Source organism: Pipistrellus hanaki, assembly GCF_964339955.1.
Source record: "Pipistrellus hanaki genome assembly, chromosome: 11".
NCBI classification, from domain to species: Eukaryota; Metazoa; Chordata; class Mammalia; order Chiroptera; family Vespertilionidae; genus Pipistrellus; species Pipistrellus hanaki.
In genome coordinates, this window is record NC_140513.1 from 5,271,976 (window position 1) to 5,289,460 (window position 17,485).

At 52.3% G+C, this 17,485-nt stretch overlaps 2 protein-coding genes across 12 annotated transcripts in view; one reads left to right on the forward strand and one right to left on the reverse strand.

The window, feature by feature from the left end:
- Positions 1 to 17,485, reverse strand: part of RALGPS1 (Ral GEF with PH domain and SH3 binding motif 1) — a 241,292-nt gene that overhangs the window by 67,600 nt on the left and 156,207 nt on the right. The window lies entirely within an intron of this gene.
- The window catches only part of ANGPTL2 (angiopoietin like 2), a 33,295-nt gene that overhangs the window by 5,560 nt on the left and 10,250 nt on the right, over positions 1 to 17,485 (forward strand). The window contains exon 2 of the mRNA XM_084898385.1: positions 8,389 to 9,245. Coding sequence (XP_084754511.1) covers positions 8,438 to 9,245 — 808 coding nt within the window. The 5' untranslated portion in view covers positions 8,389 to 8,437. The remainder of the gene's footprint in view (positions 1 to 8,388; positions 9,246 to 17,485) is intronic.

The following is a 17,485-nucleotide window of genomic DNA, read 5'->3' on the forward strand; positions in this document are numbered from 1 at the left end:
GGCCCCAGGCAAGTGGCTCCATCCATTACCTCTGTTTCCTCAACTGCGAAATGGGGACAAGCCTAGCCCCTGCCTCACAGAGCTGCGGGGATCAGTGAGGTAGGCACCCAAAGTGCTTGTCCCAGCGCTCAAAGGGTAAGCCCGTGCCAACAGGCGGAGGCGGCCCTGATGCCAACCACTCAGCCGGCTCAGAAGAGCAGCTCCAGGTGGGGTCCAGTTTCCCAGGAAGCCATGGGGGGCAGCACTGCCCAGCCAGCCCAGGCCTCCCCCTCTCCCTGGAGGCTCCCCAGCTCCAGGGCTCCAGAGCACATCAGGCCCCGCCGGAAATGTAGCGGCCAACTCAGAAGCCGAGCTTTGAAATGGCTTCTGCAGACTCTCCACCTCTGCTCTGCTGGCCAAGGCTCCTGGCAGAGGGCTCCATGGGATGGTTTCGGGGGAATCTCAAAATGGTTCCCAAGTAATGTACCATGAAAAGTCGCAGCAACATCCTTGTCCCCCTGGCAAAGGCAACCAGCTCCCCTCTGCCTAACCACATCCCCTCTCACCCTATGATCTCACAGTGTGACCACAATCGCCCCGCCATGAACTCAGCCCTTCTCTGGAGCCAGCGACTCCCCAGGGGCAGGAGCCCACAGTCAGGGGCATCAGGCCGATTCCACCCCCAGAGCCCCTCTTCCAGGCAGCTCTGCCTGACCCCGCACTACTGGCTTCTCTGGGTCATGCCTGTGTTCCCATCACCCGTGACAGGGCTGGGCCCAGGCTGAAGCTACACACAATGGCTGAGAAAGCTACAGGGCTGGGAATGGAAGGCCATTGTCGAAGGTCTGATGAGAGCTGAGCTGGCCAGATCTGGACACTGGCTCCACACTCCCTGGGTGCCCACATGGGCTGCTGCGGGGAATGGTTCAGGGAAGCCAGGCTGTGAGGGGAGGGCAGTGGAGAGCTGGCTGCCCCCTCCCTGGCCTCTAGGCGAGCAGTGAATCAGGACAGTGAAGCCCAGCCCTCCTCCAGGTTTCCTAAGGGGAGGGTGCCACTGCTCATCCTAGATGCCCATGCTGGGGTCTCGCCACTCGAATGATCAGGAAGCTCTTTCTAATATCTAACAAAATCCACCTTTGTGCTGACCTAAAGCCATCGCCACTTACTCAGTCAGCAGTGGCAAAGACGTGATCGCATCCCGGCCATTAAACAAGCAGACACACTGGTTGGGGGACCATCTTGATCAAAGTGAGGGCATGGCCCTCGACCTCGACAGCTGACCCCCAGGTGGACTTGGACTTCCTGTACCTGGGTTTCCTGTGCTGCAAAATGCAGACAACAATGCCTTTCTCCCGGTGAGGAGATCATACAATCTGTTACCCAATCAGGGCACGTTTGAGAATGCGGTGCTATTAGATAATTACATCACACGGCACACCTCAGCCAGGCCAACCAGGACGCACGGCCCCATTCCTAGGGTGGTAAGCGCCAACAAGATAAGAGTACAGCTAGGCACACAGGGCGTTTACAACAAACAAGTAACTGCTGTTATCTACACTGTTGGCCAGCAGGGCCCTCTCTGGCCTTATCTTTTCGAATTTTCCTTTGTCTGGATCCCTCTCACATCCTAGATTGCCCATTGGTTTGGGGATCTGCTGGTTTACCATACATCTCAACCTGCTTTAGTAGGAAAAAGTGTCAACTTGGAAGCTTTGATTTTTCTCTTCTCTGTCCTCATGTTGGCTTAGCAATCTTGACTGGTGCTCAGGTCTGTCAGACTCACTCAAACAGAGCTCAGGTTCCTGGCTGCCCAGAACCCAGACATCAGGGGCGAGTAGGGCACACTCGGGGCGAGGTGGCAGTTCCAGATTCCCTCAGAGCCTCCTGCAGTGCCTCAGCCTGGATGGCCTGCCCCTCATCTGTGATCATAGGACGATGGGGCAGGGCAGGCTGGGGAGCGAGGGGCGGGTTCTGTGAGCCCCTCAGACTAGTGCTGACTCCATCCTGAGAGCGGGAGTTAATTCAGAGGTTTCTGGGGGGGTCAGCAGAAGTCCTGTTCTCCCCCTGCCTAGGGAGGGGTCAGAGAACAATCCCTGTGAGTGGCCTGTAACTTCAGCACTTCTGCGGCTATATGCTCAGCATGTTATACTTGGGAGTTCTGTTACCCGCTCTGCCATTTAGTAACACTTTGCTGGGTGACTGGGCAAAATGACTCATGGTCTTTGAATCTCCATAGTTTACTCACCTGCTGTTAGTCTTAGAAGCATTTTTGAGGGAATTAGAAGACTGCTGTAATATAAATATACAGAGCTACAAAGATGACGAGTGTGAGTTGCACTCCCTGGAGTTGCCTAATGCACCAGGTGAGCCACATGCACGCACCCTGAGCTAGCAGGCCCCCTCCCAGGCCGTGGGGAAGACTGGGATAGTCTCCGGGTGGCAAAGGTAGGTTTACAGTTGTTAGGGCATGAGACAGTGAATAAAGCTACTGTAATAATCATAACCTGAGTGTCTTTTTCACTACCAACAACTGTGAACCTACGTTGCCCACCCCTGTATATAAAGCACTGGGGTGATAATTGGCTGTATACTACTATTTTTAGTACTTGAACTTTTCTCATTCCTGACCGTTGGGGTGAGAACGCACCAGAGTGCCCCAGGCAAGCAGCTTCTGCCACAGCTCTGCCTTAGGAAAACAACTCTGCCCACAAAGTGGCCCCTCACGTGGGCACGCGACGTGTGGCCCCACCGCAGCAGGCACGCAGGGACGTGCCCCAGAGGCTGGGTAGGACCAAGCCGGGGAGGCCAGCTCCCAGTGCACAGAGGCTGTCACGTGGCCCGGTCACACTTGCGGGGAGGGAAACCCGCGCTTAATGGAAACTCCTCACAATACAATGTGGAAAAGCCATTTCAAGAATCGTTTTTATTTTCATATCGAAGCCAAGGAAAATAGCAGGATTTGCTTTTCTTTGTTGGTCATAGGAAGAAACGGAGGAGCAGGGTTGTGATTGGAAATGAGTTCTTCCCCAGGTCTCAGATGGCTGGAATGCTGGGGGGGATGTCTCTGGGGATGCAATTAGTTGAATAAATATCAAGAGAGCAAAAGTAAACAAACTCATTACTGCCCATTAACAACTGCCAAACTAGCAGAAAACTGAGGAGAGGGGCTGGAATCTTCAAGGAAAACAAATGACTCCCAGGCGGAGCACAGCCCTCTGTGTTGAACTGACCTGGGCTCTAGCTGCCGAGTGCTCCTGGGAAAGTCACTCGGCCTGTCTGGGTGTCTGTGTCCCCATTTATAACCACCTCCCTGGACCCAGCACAGGCCCGTTCCTTCCCTTCCTTTTGGTAACCCAAGAGGCTCCAGGTGACTTCCGCCAAACCCATACTCCCTGGGAACGTAAGGTACGAGAGCCAGCAGTTTCATGATTGGTCCCACTGCTCACCATGTGACCTTGAGCAAGACCATTCTGAGCGGTGTCCTACTACTAACTGGCTTCGAGTGGTGTAATGATGAGATGAGATCATGAGTATGCAAAGGGCTTTGTGAACCTAAACACCTGGAGAGTGCTAACTGTCCTGTTTGGCTTCCTTTGTAATCGAACAATCTCAAAAAATGCTCTTTGCAGAAAGCATAGCCTCTGATGATGTTTGCATGCTTCTTCCTTCCCCACTCTGTGCCAGGCTAGGGGCCCCAACACAGCCAGCACTCAGTCGAACCAGTGGACTGCTTCAGGGATGGCAGGTGAGGCCACACAGCCCTCCTGGCTTGTGAAGTGGGATAATTAGTTCTGGTATTTCCTCGGGGAAGGGGGGAGAGGGGTTCAGGGAGATGGCAAAAGTGCTGGACACATGGCCTGTGTGTGGCCAGCCGCCCCACCATGAGCCGGCTTTGCTATCCCTGCTCTAATGCTGTGATCACATTATTCCACCTCCAGTTTCGGAAGCACTTCCATGTCCTAGTGCACAAGGTGAGTCGGAACACCCATTTCACAGAAGAGGCTCAGCTCGGCCTTCAGGATCTCAAGTCCCGGGGCACAGAGCTGTGCCCAGGAAGCCTGAGAGCCCAGGCCTAGGAGGGAACGGAGCTCAGTGATAAACAGTGCACCCCTGCCTGGTCATGAGGCCTGCCTGGGGAGGTTTGGAAGTCAACCCTTTGCTGCAGTTTAGTTGCCTCCTGGGCCTCTGGCAGTTTCTTGGCCATGGTGGAGGCCCATGCTGGCATTTCTCGGGCACTGAGAGGTATCTGTCACCAGCTGCGCAGGCAGGTGAGCGGCCCTGGAAGGCAGTGGCAGGTTCACCCTAACAGGGAGGGCGGATCCTCCCCATTGTTCTGGGCCCGGCGTGGCTGCCAGCACAGGAGCTGCCAAAGCGTGTTGGAAACCAGGCAAACACTCACAAACTCAGCCCGGTTTCCACTGACGTCACTGCAGCCCTACCTCGTAGCCCAACCCAAATCAGAGGCTCAAGCACCTTTCTCTGCCTGGCCTGTGAGGCCTGCGCGGGCCACTGGGACTGTACTGGGGCTTGGTTATTCAAGTGGAGAACAGCTCAGCGTGGCCCTGGGAGCACAGGGTCTGTGTGTGTGATGCCCACGGTCTGCCACAGGCTGAGCCTGGACCCAGGCTGCTCATGGGGAAGTCCCCAAAGGGGTCCCAGGGAAGACAAAACCTCCAGGTTCTGCGTTGTGGCTATTTTAGTGTAAATGAATGTGAAATCAGAAAGTAGTGATGCTAATATTTCTTGCTACTAAAAACCAGACTGAGTACATTTCTGTGTAGTCACTAAGAGTTTGAAGGTTAATGAAAAAGGGGCCACATGCTAAATCTGACACGCCCAGGGGAGGCCTGCATGGTGGCCTTATAAACTTAGAGACCAAAAGTATTCACGTCAAATGGTCCGAACACCAACATTCCTAACTAAAAACCCCTGTGGGGAGGAGGGAAGGGGCGGGGGGGGGGGGGGGGGGGTGGGGGTGGTAATGACCTAGGCCTGCAGCTTCCTTGACAAAGGTCAACCTTCACCTTAAGTGAGACTGTCCATTATCTCTTTGCATCTAAGATAACACCTCTGAAATGTAGAGTGACCTTCTTTTACAGACTCCTTAGGGCACAACCCTGTCTCATTCCCCACAGTGGAAACCACCTCTGTGTGCCCTGAATGTTTACAACTATCGCAGACCCACCAATGTAAGAGAAGTAGGCGTCTCTCTATTCTGCCTTTTTATCCAACCCAAGAAGTCCCCCTCTTTGCTTTCTCCATCCCCCTAATCTACCACCCATGGATTTCATGTAATTCTCTTTCCATTTCCTCCTTTTATTCTAATGTATAAAATAAGCTGTAAAACTGCCATTCTCCAGAGAGAGCATTTTCTCAATCGGTTGAGATTTTGCTTCCCAGCAATTATCATCAGTTTGGTAACTTATAAAAATTATCTATGTCAACAGGTTTAAATACATCAAACCAAGGCTGAGTTCTGCCAGGACTGTGATCTTAGGCAAGTCACTTAGCCTTTCTGAGTCTCAGCTTCCTCATCCGTAAAATGAATATAACAGTATCCACCTTAAAAAGAAATCCTGAGAATTCGATGAGGTAAAAAACACATGCAAAATGTGTCGGCATTCATTCAGGCACCCAGTGGGCACTCGGTAAATGGATGTTATGAAAATCATGAATAAATATGGTAAATGGCCTCCTGCACAGCTCCCTCCCCCACAGGCAGTCACTTTCCTGCCTACTGCTAAGTCTCTGCCATAGCACTCCTACTGCCTGCAGCTGTTGGTGGGCGTGTCTTTTCTTTGGGTCTACAAATAGTTACTGAACTCCCAGTATTCCAGGCCACCAGCTAGGCACTGGGCACGGAGCAGTGACCAAAACAGACACTCCCCATCCTCATGGAGCTTACATTCAGATGAGGCGAGTAGGAGACATTGTATGTCTGATGGTGTTGAGGACACTTGAGGGGAAAAAGTGATGAGATGACAATTTTAATGCACACCAGGCGTCTATAGACGCAGTGGGGATGGTTTCTGTTTCAAACGTGTGTTAACTGGTTAAGTAATCAGGGAGGTCCTCACTGGGAAGTGATATTTCAGCAAAGACCCGGAGAAGCAGAGCAGTGAGCAATGAGGAAAGTGCTGAGGACAGGAGACAGCAGGTGCACAGGCCCGGGTCATTAGGGTCTTGATGAGCCTGGGGAACATCCAGGAGGACAGTGCAGCTGCAGCAGCGTGAGCGAGGATGAGAGGAGTGAAGAGATGAGGTCAGGGAGGAAGCGGGCCAGATTAAGAGGGCCTTAGAGCCCGGTTGGCTTTTTCTCTAAGATGAGCAGCCTCTTGAGTAGAAGAGTGGCCGGATCTGACTTTTTTAGAAGGACCACACTGGGAAGAGGAGGGGCTTCAGTGGGCAAGATAGGAGCAGGAAGACTAGCGAGGTCCAGGTGAGAGGTGGAGGTGGGCTGACCAGGGGCGGGAGAGGCGGAGCAGCAGTAGGATTCTGGGAAGAGTTCCAGGATATAGCTGTTATAATTTGGTGGTGAATTAGATGTGGGGTATGGAAGAAAGAAAGGATGACCTCAAGGTTGCTGGCCTGAGCAACCAGAAGAATGAAGTTGCCATTTACTAACCAAGGAAAAACTGGGGTGAACAGGTGGGGATGGAGTGGTGGGGAATCCAGAAGTTCATTTCTGGATAAGTTAAGGGTGAGGTGCCTAGCAGACAGTTGAGAGGAAGTGGCTCATTCGGAGATCTCAGTCTAGAGTCAAAGGGTGAGGTCTAGGCTGGAGAAATAAAGGTGGGAGTTGAAAAGATCACCAACGTAGAGAGGTGGGTTGGGCTCTGGGCCCCCAAAGACAGAAACAGGAGGAGGAACCAACAAAGAGGACAGAGAAGGAGCAGCCATGAGATGGGAGGAGGGAGTGGCGTTGGGGAAAGAAGTCCAAGAGAGAGGTCAGCCATGTCCCAAAGTGCTGACAGGCAAAGAATTAACGAGGACCAAGAACCGGGCATTGGTCTGGCAAGCGAGGCCACTGGTGACCGGTCTAGAGCGCTTGGAGGGGAGGGAGAGGGCAGGCCTGACAGGAGTGAGTTCAGGAGAGAACGGCAAGAGAGGACTTTCTGGGAAGACTGAATACAGGAACCTCTGTGAAGGGTTTTGCTAAAAAGGGGAGCAGAGAAATGGAACAGTAGCTGGAGAGGAGATGTGAGGTCAAGAGAGGACAGTCTTTAAGTTGAGAGGAGTAACAGCATGACTGTTGGGAAAATGTGGTCATACGGGAGAGGAGGGGGAGAATCGCTGGAGCCGTGTCCTTGAGTAGCGTGAGGAGGGATCTGCGCATGGCTGTCCCCTCCCTCTTGGCCTCACTCCTAACTCATCCTTCAAGGGTCAGAGGATAGGTCACTTTCTCAGGGAAGCTTTCCTGACCCTCCGATAAGGTCAGTTCGCCCATACACTCTTTCATAGCAAACGCTTCTTCCCCTTCCAGCACTCAGAGAATGGGTGGTGCTGGGTGAGCCCCATGAGGGCAGGGGCAGGCTCTGGGCAGCAGTGTCTGGGCAGCCACACTCTGCCTGGCACACCACAGACGGTCCATGGGTGTCTGGGGAAGGTATGAACGACCCGAGAATAGGACTGAAACAACTCCAGAGACACATGTCTGTTTCCTGCTCTCCCGCCTGGTTTAATCACATTGCAGGATCAGGACTGTGCGGTGACTGGCTGTGGCAAATATTTGGATTTAAGGAGCTCAGTTGTTTGTTCCTGTTTGGGCTTTACAGCTTGGCTGACATACGAACAAAGCCACGGGGCCGGATACATCCTCCCATTCGCATTGTCCGCTAGAAACTGAGCGCCTTTCACACTAGATCTAGCAGTTCATTCATTTACCAAACATTTGCTGAACCTTGCTTAGTGCAGCATCCCAGGGATGGAGGATTGAATCAGACACAGTGCCTGCCCTCATGGAACGCGGGGTCCAGCAGGTGGAATCACAAAGGATTCTAATTCTGCAAATCTGTGATCGGTGTTACAAAAGGCAAGTCCAGGGGGTTATGAACGCGTAGAATGGGGAGACTAATGGTCTGAGGGGTGTGGGACAGAGGAGAAGGCAGATAGGACAGCCCTGCCTCCCCTCCCAGCTCCCAGCTCCCAGCTCCCAGCTGCCCGCGGGAGGCTCTCGGGCCCTGGGCGCGGGAGCTGTGGGCACTGGAGCTGGCTCCCGCCTTCCAGTGCCTGGCCTCCCTCTCCCTTTCTCTGCGGGGCCTGCCTGTCTCCTGCTGCTGCTTCCAGAGAGCTGCCTCCTGGAGTGCGTTTTTGGAAAGATCTGCCTGGAGAAGGCTGAGCTCATTCATGGCACAGGCCACTGGCAGCGACAGGGCTGTTACTGAGTCTCCCCCTTTTGTTTACTTTCAGGTTTTCATAGGCTCCATTCGCAAAGAAAAGCCACCATTCTGCAAGGACCATGAGGGCACTGTGCTGGTGGCTGGGACTGCTGGCCGCCCTGGGAGCGGCTGCCGGCCAGAAGGAGGGTTTGGAGGGCACCGAGGAGGGCTCGCCAGGCGAGTTCATTTACCTGAACAGGTACAAGCGGGCCGGCGAGTCGCCGGACAAGTGCACCTACACCTTCATCGTGCCCCAGCAGCGGGTCACGGGCGCCATCTGCGTCAACTCTAAGGAGCCCGAGGTGCTCCTGGAGAACCGCGTGCACAAGCAGGAGCTGGAGCTGCTCAACAGCGAGCTGCTCAAGCAGAAGCGGCAGATCGAGGCGCTGCAGCAGCTGGTGGAGGTGGACGGCGGCATCGTGAGCGAGGTGAAGCTGCTGCGCAAGGAGAGCCGCAACATGAACTCGCGCGTCACGCAGCTCTACATGCAGCTCCTGCACGAGATCATCCGCAAGCGGGACAACGCACTGGAGCTCTCGCAGCTGGAGAACCGGATCCTGAACCAGACGGCCGACATGCTGCAGCTGGCCAGCAAGTACAAGGACCTGGAGCACAAGTACCAGCACCTGGCCACGCTGGCCCACAACCAGTCCGAGATCATCGCGCAGCTTGAGGAGCACTGCCAGCGGGTGCCCGCGGCCAGACCCGTGCCCCAGCCGCCCCCCGCCACCCCGCCCCAGGTCTACCAGCCGTCCCCCTATAACCGCATCATCAACCAGTTCTCCACCAACGAGATCCAGAGCGATCAGAACCTGAAGGTGCTGCCGCCGCCCCTGCCCACCATGCCCACCCTCACCAACCTCCCGTCCTCCACAGACAAGCCGTCGGGTAAGTTCCTTCCCGGAGCCTGCTCCGTCGGGGCCTCAGAGCCGGGCACTAGGCTTCCCTTGGCTAAGGCCAAGGGTTGGGGAAGAGCCACAGTAAGTTGAGGCTGGGCCAGAGGGCATATAAGCCCTTGGATCCAGCCGCTGGAACTGGTGGGTGCAAGGGGGACCGCGTTCTTTAGATGGATGCTCTGAGGTAGACCCAGGAAACTGGGGGAGCTCTCTGGCTCTGACAGGAGAGAACCCCAACCAGTTGTTTTCTGGGCTCTGCGTCAGATGCTCTGTGCTGGCAGGTGGATGTCTCCCCTGCAAGCTCTTGTACTGTGCCTGGCACAGAACTGGCATTTGGTAAGTGCCCAGTGAAGAAGCGACAGGCCAGTGGAAAAGTGCGTTCACATTAACAATGAGAAACATACTGTAGGGCTGGGGCACGAGAGTGATTACTGTTAAAGCCCACACATCTGCTGGAGTCTGGTGCTGTCTAGAGTTTCCAGTGATGACTCCACAGACTCCCAAATGCATGTTTCATCATAAAATATAGTAATTCTCAGAATATCATTTTGGGGAGAGAACGGAGCTGCTGTTAAGTTTTGAAGTTTGACCAAGATACTGGAGCTGGGCAGTCGCGTGTGTATGACATCGTTAACTGCTACAGCTCCTTACGGAAGACAGATCAGAGGATAAGTAACCTGCTTGTGGGTTAGGACCTTTCATTTTAAATCCAGGCTGACTCCGAACTCACTCGGGGGGAAGTCCAGCCTCTCCTTCACCCAGGACCCTGCAAACCCCCCGAATGGCTGTCATATGAGAATTAGATTCATCTTTGCAAAAACTAACCACAAATCAGCTCAAAGTCAGTGATTTGGGTATCACTTCACTATATAAGCAGGGAGATATTTTTACTGAAACTATCCTATTTTACACATATTTCACACTTCTGAAAATAACCACTACTACTGGGAAGAGCAGCTTCTTGCTAATTCCAGGGAGGGCTGACCCTGCGTCCAGGAGGGTGGCCTCGGCAGACAGGGCCACACTGTCTGCAGACCTGTGGGGCGGGGCAGAACGCTGCCCACAGCCCCTCGAGGAAAGCCCTCCACTGGGTGTGCGGCAGGAACACACGCTCCGGAGCAGACTGGCCTGGCTCAAATTCTGGCCCCCCCACGGATTAGCTCCGGGACAGTAAGCAAGTCCCTCCACCCTGCAGAGCCTCAGTTTCTCCATATGTCAATGGGGATAGATTGAAATAGTGCCTACTTAAGGATTAAATCAATAGTGCAAAAAGTGTGTTTAGCACAGTACTGGTCTCATGTAGTTTCGATACATGGTAGCTATGAGTCTCCTTTGGTCTCGATCTCTTCATCTTAAAATAAGGAGATTAAAATAAGCAGTCCCTTTTTATCTCTGGCATTCTATAGGTGATCTACAGCCTAGAGTCACGTGATCAACTGTACATGTGTCTGTTTTAAATCAGAAGCTCCAAAGAGAGAGCAGGATGTGTTGATACATCCTGACAGAATGCCCAGAGGGTAAAACATGCCCTCTGGGCACCACATAAAGGCTCAGCTGAATGTTACTATAATCCTGATGGGAGTCAGGCTGACCTCAGTGGGTGAGAAACAGATATCCCCTCACCTAGGCATCTCTGGTTTCTGACTCGACAGTGCCAGGACATTGCTGAGCTTCATCCGAGCTGAAGGTGTAGGAATAAAGACCTAGGTCTGCATCCACCCCATTGTTAGCTGTTTGCTCATGAGAAAGTTATCTAACCCTGAGCCTCAATTTTCTCCTCTGAAAGGTGGGGACAAGAGTTACAATATGGCAGTTTGTGGTGGAAACTCAGTGAGGCCAGGCATGCGTGATACTATGTCCCCCGGGACAGCCAGCAATGGCAGAGCCCCTTCTCTGTGCTGGTCACAGAGCTAGACTAGGGGAGCAGGAACTCAATCTGGGGGAGGTGGCAGATGCATGAATGCACTGGGGCCCATCCAATACCCACCAGTCTACCCTGTAAAGTCGGTACATCAGGTCTGACAAAGGATCTCTCCGAGAGAAAGCACCCATCAAGGTCAAAATTTCCAGAACGTTCTGAGAACTTCTGGGACCAACATAACAAAGTACCTGAAATCAGGGGCACAGTGAAAATCATGGGCTGCGCAGTCACGGTGCTCCGTGTCCCCGGGAGGGGCACATGAGGGCTGCAGGACACGAGGCTGCACGGCTGAGTCTGCCTGGAGCAGAAGGGGAAGCTGCAGAGGGTGGGGACCTCAGTGCTGACCCTTAGGGATCCGTGTGGGCGTTTATCAGGTGGACTTGGGAGTCAGGAAACCGAGTTACTAGTGGGTCTCTGATGCAGGTGAGTCCCTGCAAAGACCCAGCCCCTGGCCCTGCTCCTAGCACCTCAAATGGTCCGGACCCCCTGCTGCTTCTCATTCACAGTACAGTGTGGGCTTGTGCCAAGGCTCTGCCCCCACCCAAACCCTTCCTCTCCGCTGAGGAAAGCACACCTGCATGGGAGGGCACAGCAGTGATTTCATGGTGAAAACTTAAACGCATTTTTTTTTTTAAGCAAAGCCCTCCCAAATGTTGGTACCGAATGTTAGTAACAGACTCCTTATGACCCACCTGACCACTGAGCTCCCGCACAGCTGAGACTGAGCACTGGTGTGGATGCTGAAAGGGGCAGACAGAGCCATGAAGAGCGGGGCTGGGGCCCTTCCCTTTCCTGGTGCTGGGCTAAGCGGAGAGGAAAAGACAGATGGTCCCTCAGCCAATCAGCAGAGCGCGCTTATCAGGCCTGTTCCAAGAGTCAGGGGCAGGTTCTGGTCCTGGAAAACAAAACCTCTTCTGTGCTCTTGTCCAACAGATTCTTTGAGCCTGGGGACATCACTCAGCCAGAAACATCTTTGCAATTAAATACCTTTGCACTCAAGCTTGGCAGCTTCTAAATCTTTCCTTCTGCAATCTCAGAGCCATCCACTCTTTCCTCATTGTCTAGGCTGCTCAGCCCACGGTGCCCTTCCCCAGGGCAAGAGGGAGCCACCACTGCTTATCTGAGCTGCACTCTCCAGCCTACTCCAGACAGAACAGACTGGCCTCGGGCCAGGCTCGGTGCTCAGAGCCTGAGGAGGGAGACGGCAGCCTCCCGCTTCCCTGGCATCTCACTTGGGTTTGTCCCGTCTCTGTCAGGTCAGAGGAGACCTGGGCATTTTGGTTAGGATGATGCTAGTGATAAGGCCTGGTCCTGCTGCCCTTCCTGCCTCGCTTCCTCTCCACTCTTTCTCATGCTCACACGTCCCCTGACCTCCTTTTCCAGCTGCGTGCCGTGGACACACACACATGCGCACACATCAATCGGGTCTGTTGGAGAGAAAGGATGCAGGAGGCAAAGGAGAGGACAGGATGGAGCCTCAGCTCTGTTTGCTCTCAAGCGGGTTCTGGGAGGCCTGGGACACCCTTCCTCAGCTCAGCCAGGCACAGCCAGGCCAAGCCAGCCCTCCGGCCCAGCGCCCTCCTAGGAAGGAAAGAAAGGAAAGGCACTGCTACACCAGCTGCCGCCGAGAGGCCTTGTCTGAAACGAATCTTTGAAAACCAAGAGGAGTAGGCATTTCTAGCTGTTTTCTCTCTTGAGGCAGATAACACCATCAGCTCAGTTTGTTTCTCAATAGAGTCCAAAGGGCCACAGAATCATAAAATATTAGAGAGTGTTAGGGCCTCTCTGCCTTCCCGCCCCAGGGCCTGCCAGTGCAGAGCCAAGACTGGTCCTTGGACTTCCACCACCCAGGCCAGCGATTTTCAGCTGGTGGCCTCAAGAATTTTTAAAACATGCAATACCTGACTAGTCAGGGCACTGCCTTCCTTTCCCTTAGACCGTCAAGTAAAAATATGGCAACAGCCAACACAAATAGCCATCCGATGGGAGTGAATCAAAATTATACCTATTTTTTTGTCAGATCGGCAAAAAATATATTTGTTGGTGTGCCACAGAATTTTAGTAATTAGTTTATTGTGTGCCATGAGATGAAAAATGTTGAAATGGCTGATCTAGGATACTGAGGTTCAGAGGTTAAGTAACTTAGCCAAGATTACACAGCTATTAAATAGCTCAGCCAAGGCTCAACCCCAAGTCTGTCTTAACCATTCTGCACATTTCCATGGAAAGGCTGGAGGGGAAGCAGTGTGAAAATCACTCTATAAATGCCTGCCCCGGCCCAGGTGCCAGCTGCTGGGACCTGACCCTCTATCACTATTTCATGGACCAGGCTCCAAGCAGCTCCTTGTAAAAGGCTCTGGGAACAGCGCTGGGAACTTACTGTAGAACTTACACCTCTAGAGTAACAGGAGACATTGTTGCTGGAACCCGGGACACTACGTTGCCTGCCTCCTTGCTCAGGCCTAGGAGGAACCGATTGAACCAACTGTCTGTGGCCAGTTCACTATTCACACAAAAAGAGATTGTAGTGAACTTATGCCGCCAAAAAGCAAAAAAGGTGAGACGGGGAGAGAACAGAATTAAGTTAGCATCATAACACAGCATGTCTAAAACAATCAAGCTCTCCCACAGAAAACATACTGTGCATCCGACTTGTAAATGGACTAACCGAAGCCATAGATAAATCTGGACAAATTCTCTAGGGCTACTGCAACATACAGCTAAGTCTAAAGTCCTCATTTCTTTAAATAGGTTAACTCTAAACATATAAAACTCAGTAGTGCCAAAACTGGTTTGGCTGAGTGGATAGAGCGTCGGCCTGCGGACTAAAGGGTCCCTGGTTCAATTCCAGTCAAGGGCACGTACCTTGGTTGTGAGCACATTCCCAGTAGGGGGTGTGCAAGAGGCAGCTGATCGATGATTCTGTCTCATCAATGTTTCTAACTCTATCCCTCTCTCTTCATCTCTGTAAAAAAAATCAATAAAATATATTTTTTTAAAAACAAAAACTCAGAAGCTCTGAACTGCTCCTAGGGCCACATGGGCAGTAACTGTGCAGGCCAGAAAGGACAGGCCATTCGAACAAGTGTTTTCCTAGATGGACTTTTCCCTCTTATTTTATGTCCTGCTATGAGGTGAGAAATATATACATTAGGCTGTGGGTCCCTAGCACGGTGGCATGTTTTAAAATCGAGAATGAGATCTATCACACTGGGACTTCTGTTCCTTCTGGAGGTCAAGCAATCTTCAATCCGGGTGAAACGCTATTGGTCGGGTGTTCGGCCAGCTCTAGCCAACCAGCTTCCAAGCCTGAAGCGCTGTGGGGGGGCAGAAGCACCTGGAAACGAGGATGGCGAGGGTGACTCCAGCCACGGCTGACTGGGCCTTTCCATCACAGAGGCTGAGGGGAGCACAGCCCAGCCCTCAGGCCTCCAGAGCTCGTGCTGGGCCCTGCACTGCGCTGTCTAGTTTCTAGTGTTATTGTTGAACAAAATAAGATTTCCAAATTCATTACGAACTACGTAATCCAGTGATATTTCAAAGAGCATTCTTTGCTAGCTTCCTGATAAACAAAAGGCACTCCAGTTAGAGCTGGGTCATCTGCCTTGTAGCTTTGCTTTCTCTTTTCCCCTCCTGGGTACCTCGGGGACCAGGTCACAGAGAGAGCCTTTGAGTGCGATGGTGAGCTCTTCCTCTATGACGCGGGCCTCTTCCAAGGAAAACATTTGGCTAAGTGCTTACGGCCCCGGGAGATAAACTATCAGCTTGTTACAGCTAAAAGTAGTGATCTGGCATCCTGCGATGGGGAAATCACAACAGTTTGGCACTAGGCAAACTGGAAGTTATCTAGAAAATCCTGGAGCTCAGGCATCTGTGGCCAGCTCACTAGTCAACAAAAGGATAGCTGTGGCAATCTACGAAGGGGGGTGGGGGGGTGGGGATACCAGGGGGTGAGGACTGTATCAAAACCCAGAGATGCTCCCGGGAAAGTGACAAGGAAAGGAGAATTGAGTTGGCACCCTCCTGCCGTGTCTAAGCGAAGCTGGTTAGGTTTGCTGAGTGCAGTGGGCAGCCACTGCTGTAAAAGGAACAATGTGAACTTCCCAGTGGCCTCAGGGCCAGGAAGGATGCAGGCAGCAGGACAGTGCCTCCTACGCTCCCGGGGCAAAGGGTCCTGCCGTGACTCTGGAAGCAGAGCATGTGGCATAAGCGTGACGATCCTGGCCCTGTACCCCAAGATGAGCCAATGGAGCTAGAGGACCCAGAGTGGCTTAGTCATTTTTTAAAAATGGATAAATGATTGTCCCTTAATAGATTGCTTTGGATACAATAGTTTAAGTTAAAATAGTGCACATATAGAGAATAACTTTGTAAAATGTTTAGTTTAAGTGACAAATATAATAGTTTTCTTTATTAAATTTCTAAATGTTGAAATTAAGGGGAATGCTAGAGTCACATCCAAAAGGACAGACAATCTACCCCATGCCGACTTTCTACTACCTCTGCCCAGACTCCCCACCCCACAGGTTTCCTCTCCCACGGTTTGGTCTGCATCCTGATTATCCCCTGTCGTGGGGTCCCTGTTTCCAGATGGGTTTATTATTATTGGGCCTCAGAACAGAATTCTGAAAAGAACAGAATGAGCTGATGGTGGTGAGGAAACGGGAGATGGAGGAATGCATGTGGGACGCTAGGCTGGGAAGATCAACCCATAACCACGGTCCCTGAGGAGATTCCTGCCCCGAAGGAGGCCACAGTCTGGTGGGGAGTGAGACCCCAACAATCCTAACACGGTGTGACAGCCACGGCACAGTGAGGCAGAAGGGACCAGGACCAGAAGGCAGAGCTGAGTTCTAATCCCAGATCGTCCACTTCCTGCTGAGCCTTAGTTTCCTCACTGCTGCAGGCACTCCTGAGGATGAGATGAAAGAGTGTGTAAGGGCTCTACATGCGCAGTAATCATCACTCCTACTATATTCCGGAGAGAGAAATAAGCAAGACATGGGAACCCCAGGAGGAGAAGCAGCTCCTCTGGGGTTGGAAGCCTTCCTGGAGGAGGGCGTGAGGAGGGCGGAGGGCCTTGCATGAGTTCTCAGAACCACTGCCAGCATCACCAAGAAGTCACGAGGACTGGGCGTAGTGCTGGGCAAGTGTCGTGTTTTCAGAAAGGAAAAAGGATGAAATACTAGAACTATATACTAATTGGCTTGTGGGCAAGCCCCCCAAGAATTATAAAAGATTATAAAAAGGGGTTTGTGAGCATTTAGAAAATTAAAAGGTGATCAATGAAAGCCAACACGGATTCTCTGAGAACAAGCCCTAAGCTGATTCCCTTTCCTGGAAGTGGTGGAGGGGCTGGGAGCCTGCAGGACGGCCACCTGTCCTCACGTGGTCTGAGAGGCTCTTCCAAGAGGTGCCTGTAGACCAGCACCGGCAGTCTCTGGGCATCCTCAGCGCTGCACCCAGGAGCCTCCATGTGCTGCCCACCTCTGCCACCTCCCTCACCCATGCCGCCTCGGGCACCACTGCCCCACGCACCGGAGCCCCAGGACTCCACCTTGGTCCTGGGGAGCCACAGGGAGCTGCTCACTTCTCACAGCAGGAGCCCACCACCGCCCCTCCTGGTCTAACCTCTTCTTTCTAAAATTGCTTGCAAGTCCTTGTTTCTCCTCTGCCCAAGGAAGTGATGGAAACCAAGGAGTGAGCACTGTGTGTCCTGAGGTCAAACTGGCAGGAGCAGGATCCCCACAGGCCTAGGAGTTCTGGTTTGGGAGGCCTCGGAGTATGCCAGAAGCATGGAAACACGCCCACCTCACACACCTTCTGTACTTTTTGCTGTAAGAATTCTAAAAGGATTTTAATAATTTTGCTTTTGAAATCATTTGGCCAAGAGTAACACAATTTATGGTTGGCTCTGATTTCTCGGCAAACATCAGGCATGTTCAGGAATTCTTGGGAGTGAGAAAAATCTACCTACAAATTGTTTTCAAAAGTAATAACATTTTAATGAAGACTAAATTTAACAATTAATGAATCTGACAACTTGTTAAACTTTGCAGAAATTTAATTACCTGCTTATAAATTTTGACTTTTTAGGGTGAACAGGTTTTCTTAGGCCTTGAACACTTTTGTAAACTCCTGAGAAGCTCATTGGCCCTGTGCCCATCGTCAGAGGGCAGGTTAAGTGGCCTGAACAGCAGGCATGAGCATTTGGACTCTCTCCCCCGAAGGACCAGAAACAACATTCATGATGTCAACTCTGAGCCCTGTAGCAACTTGATCTTGAGTAGCCTGGGGGAACACACAAGCTT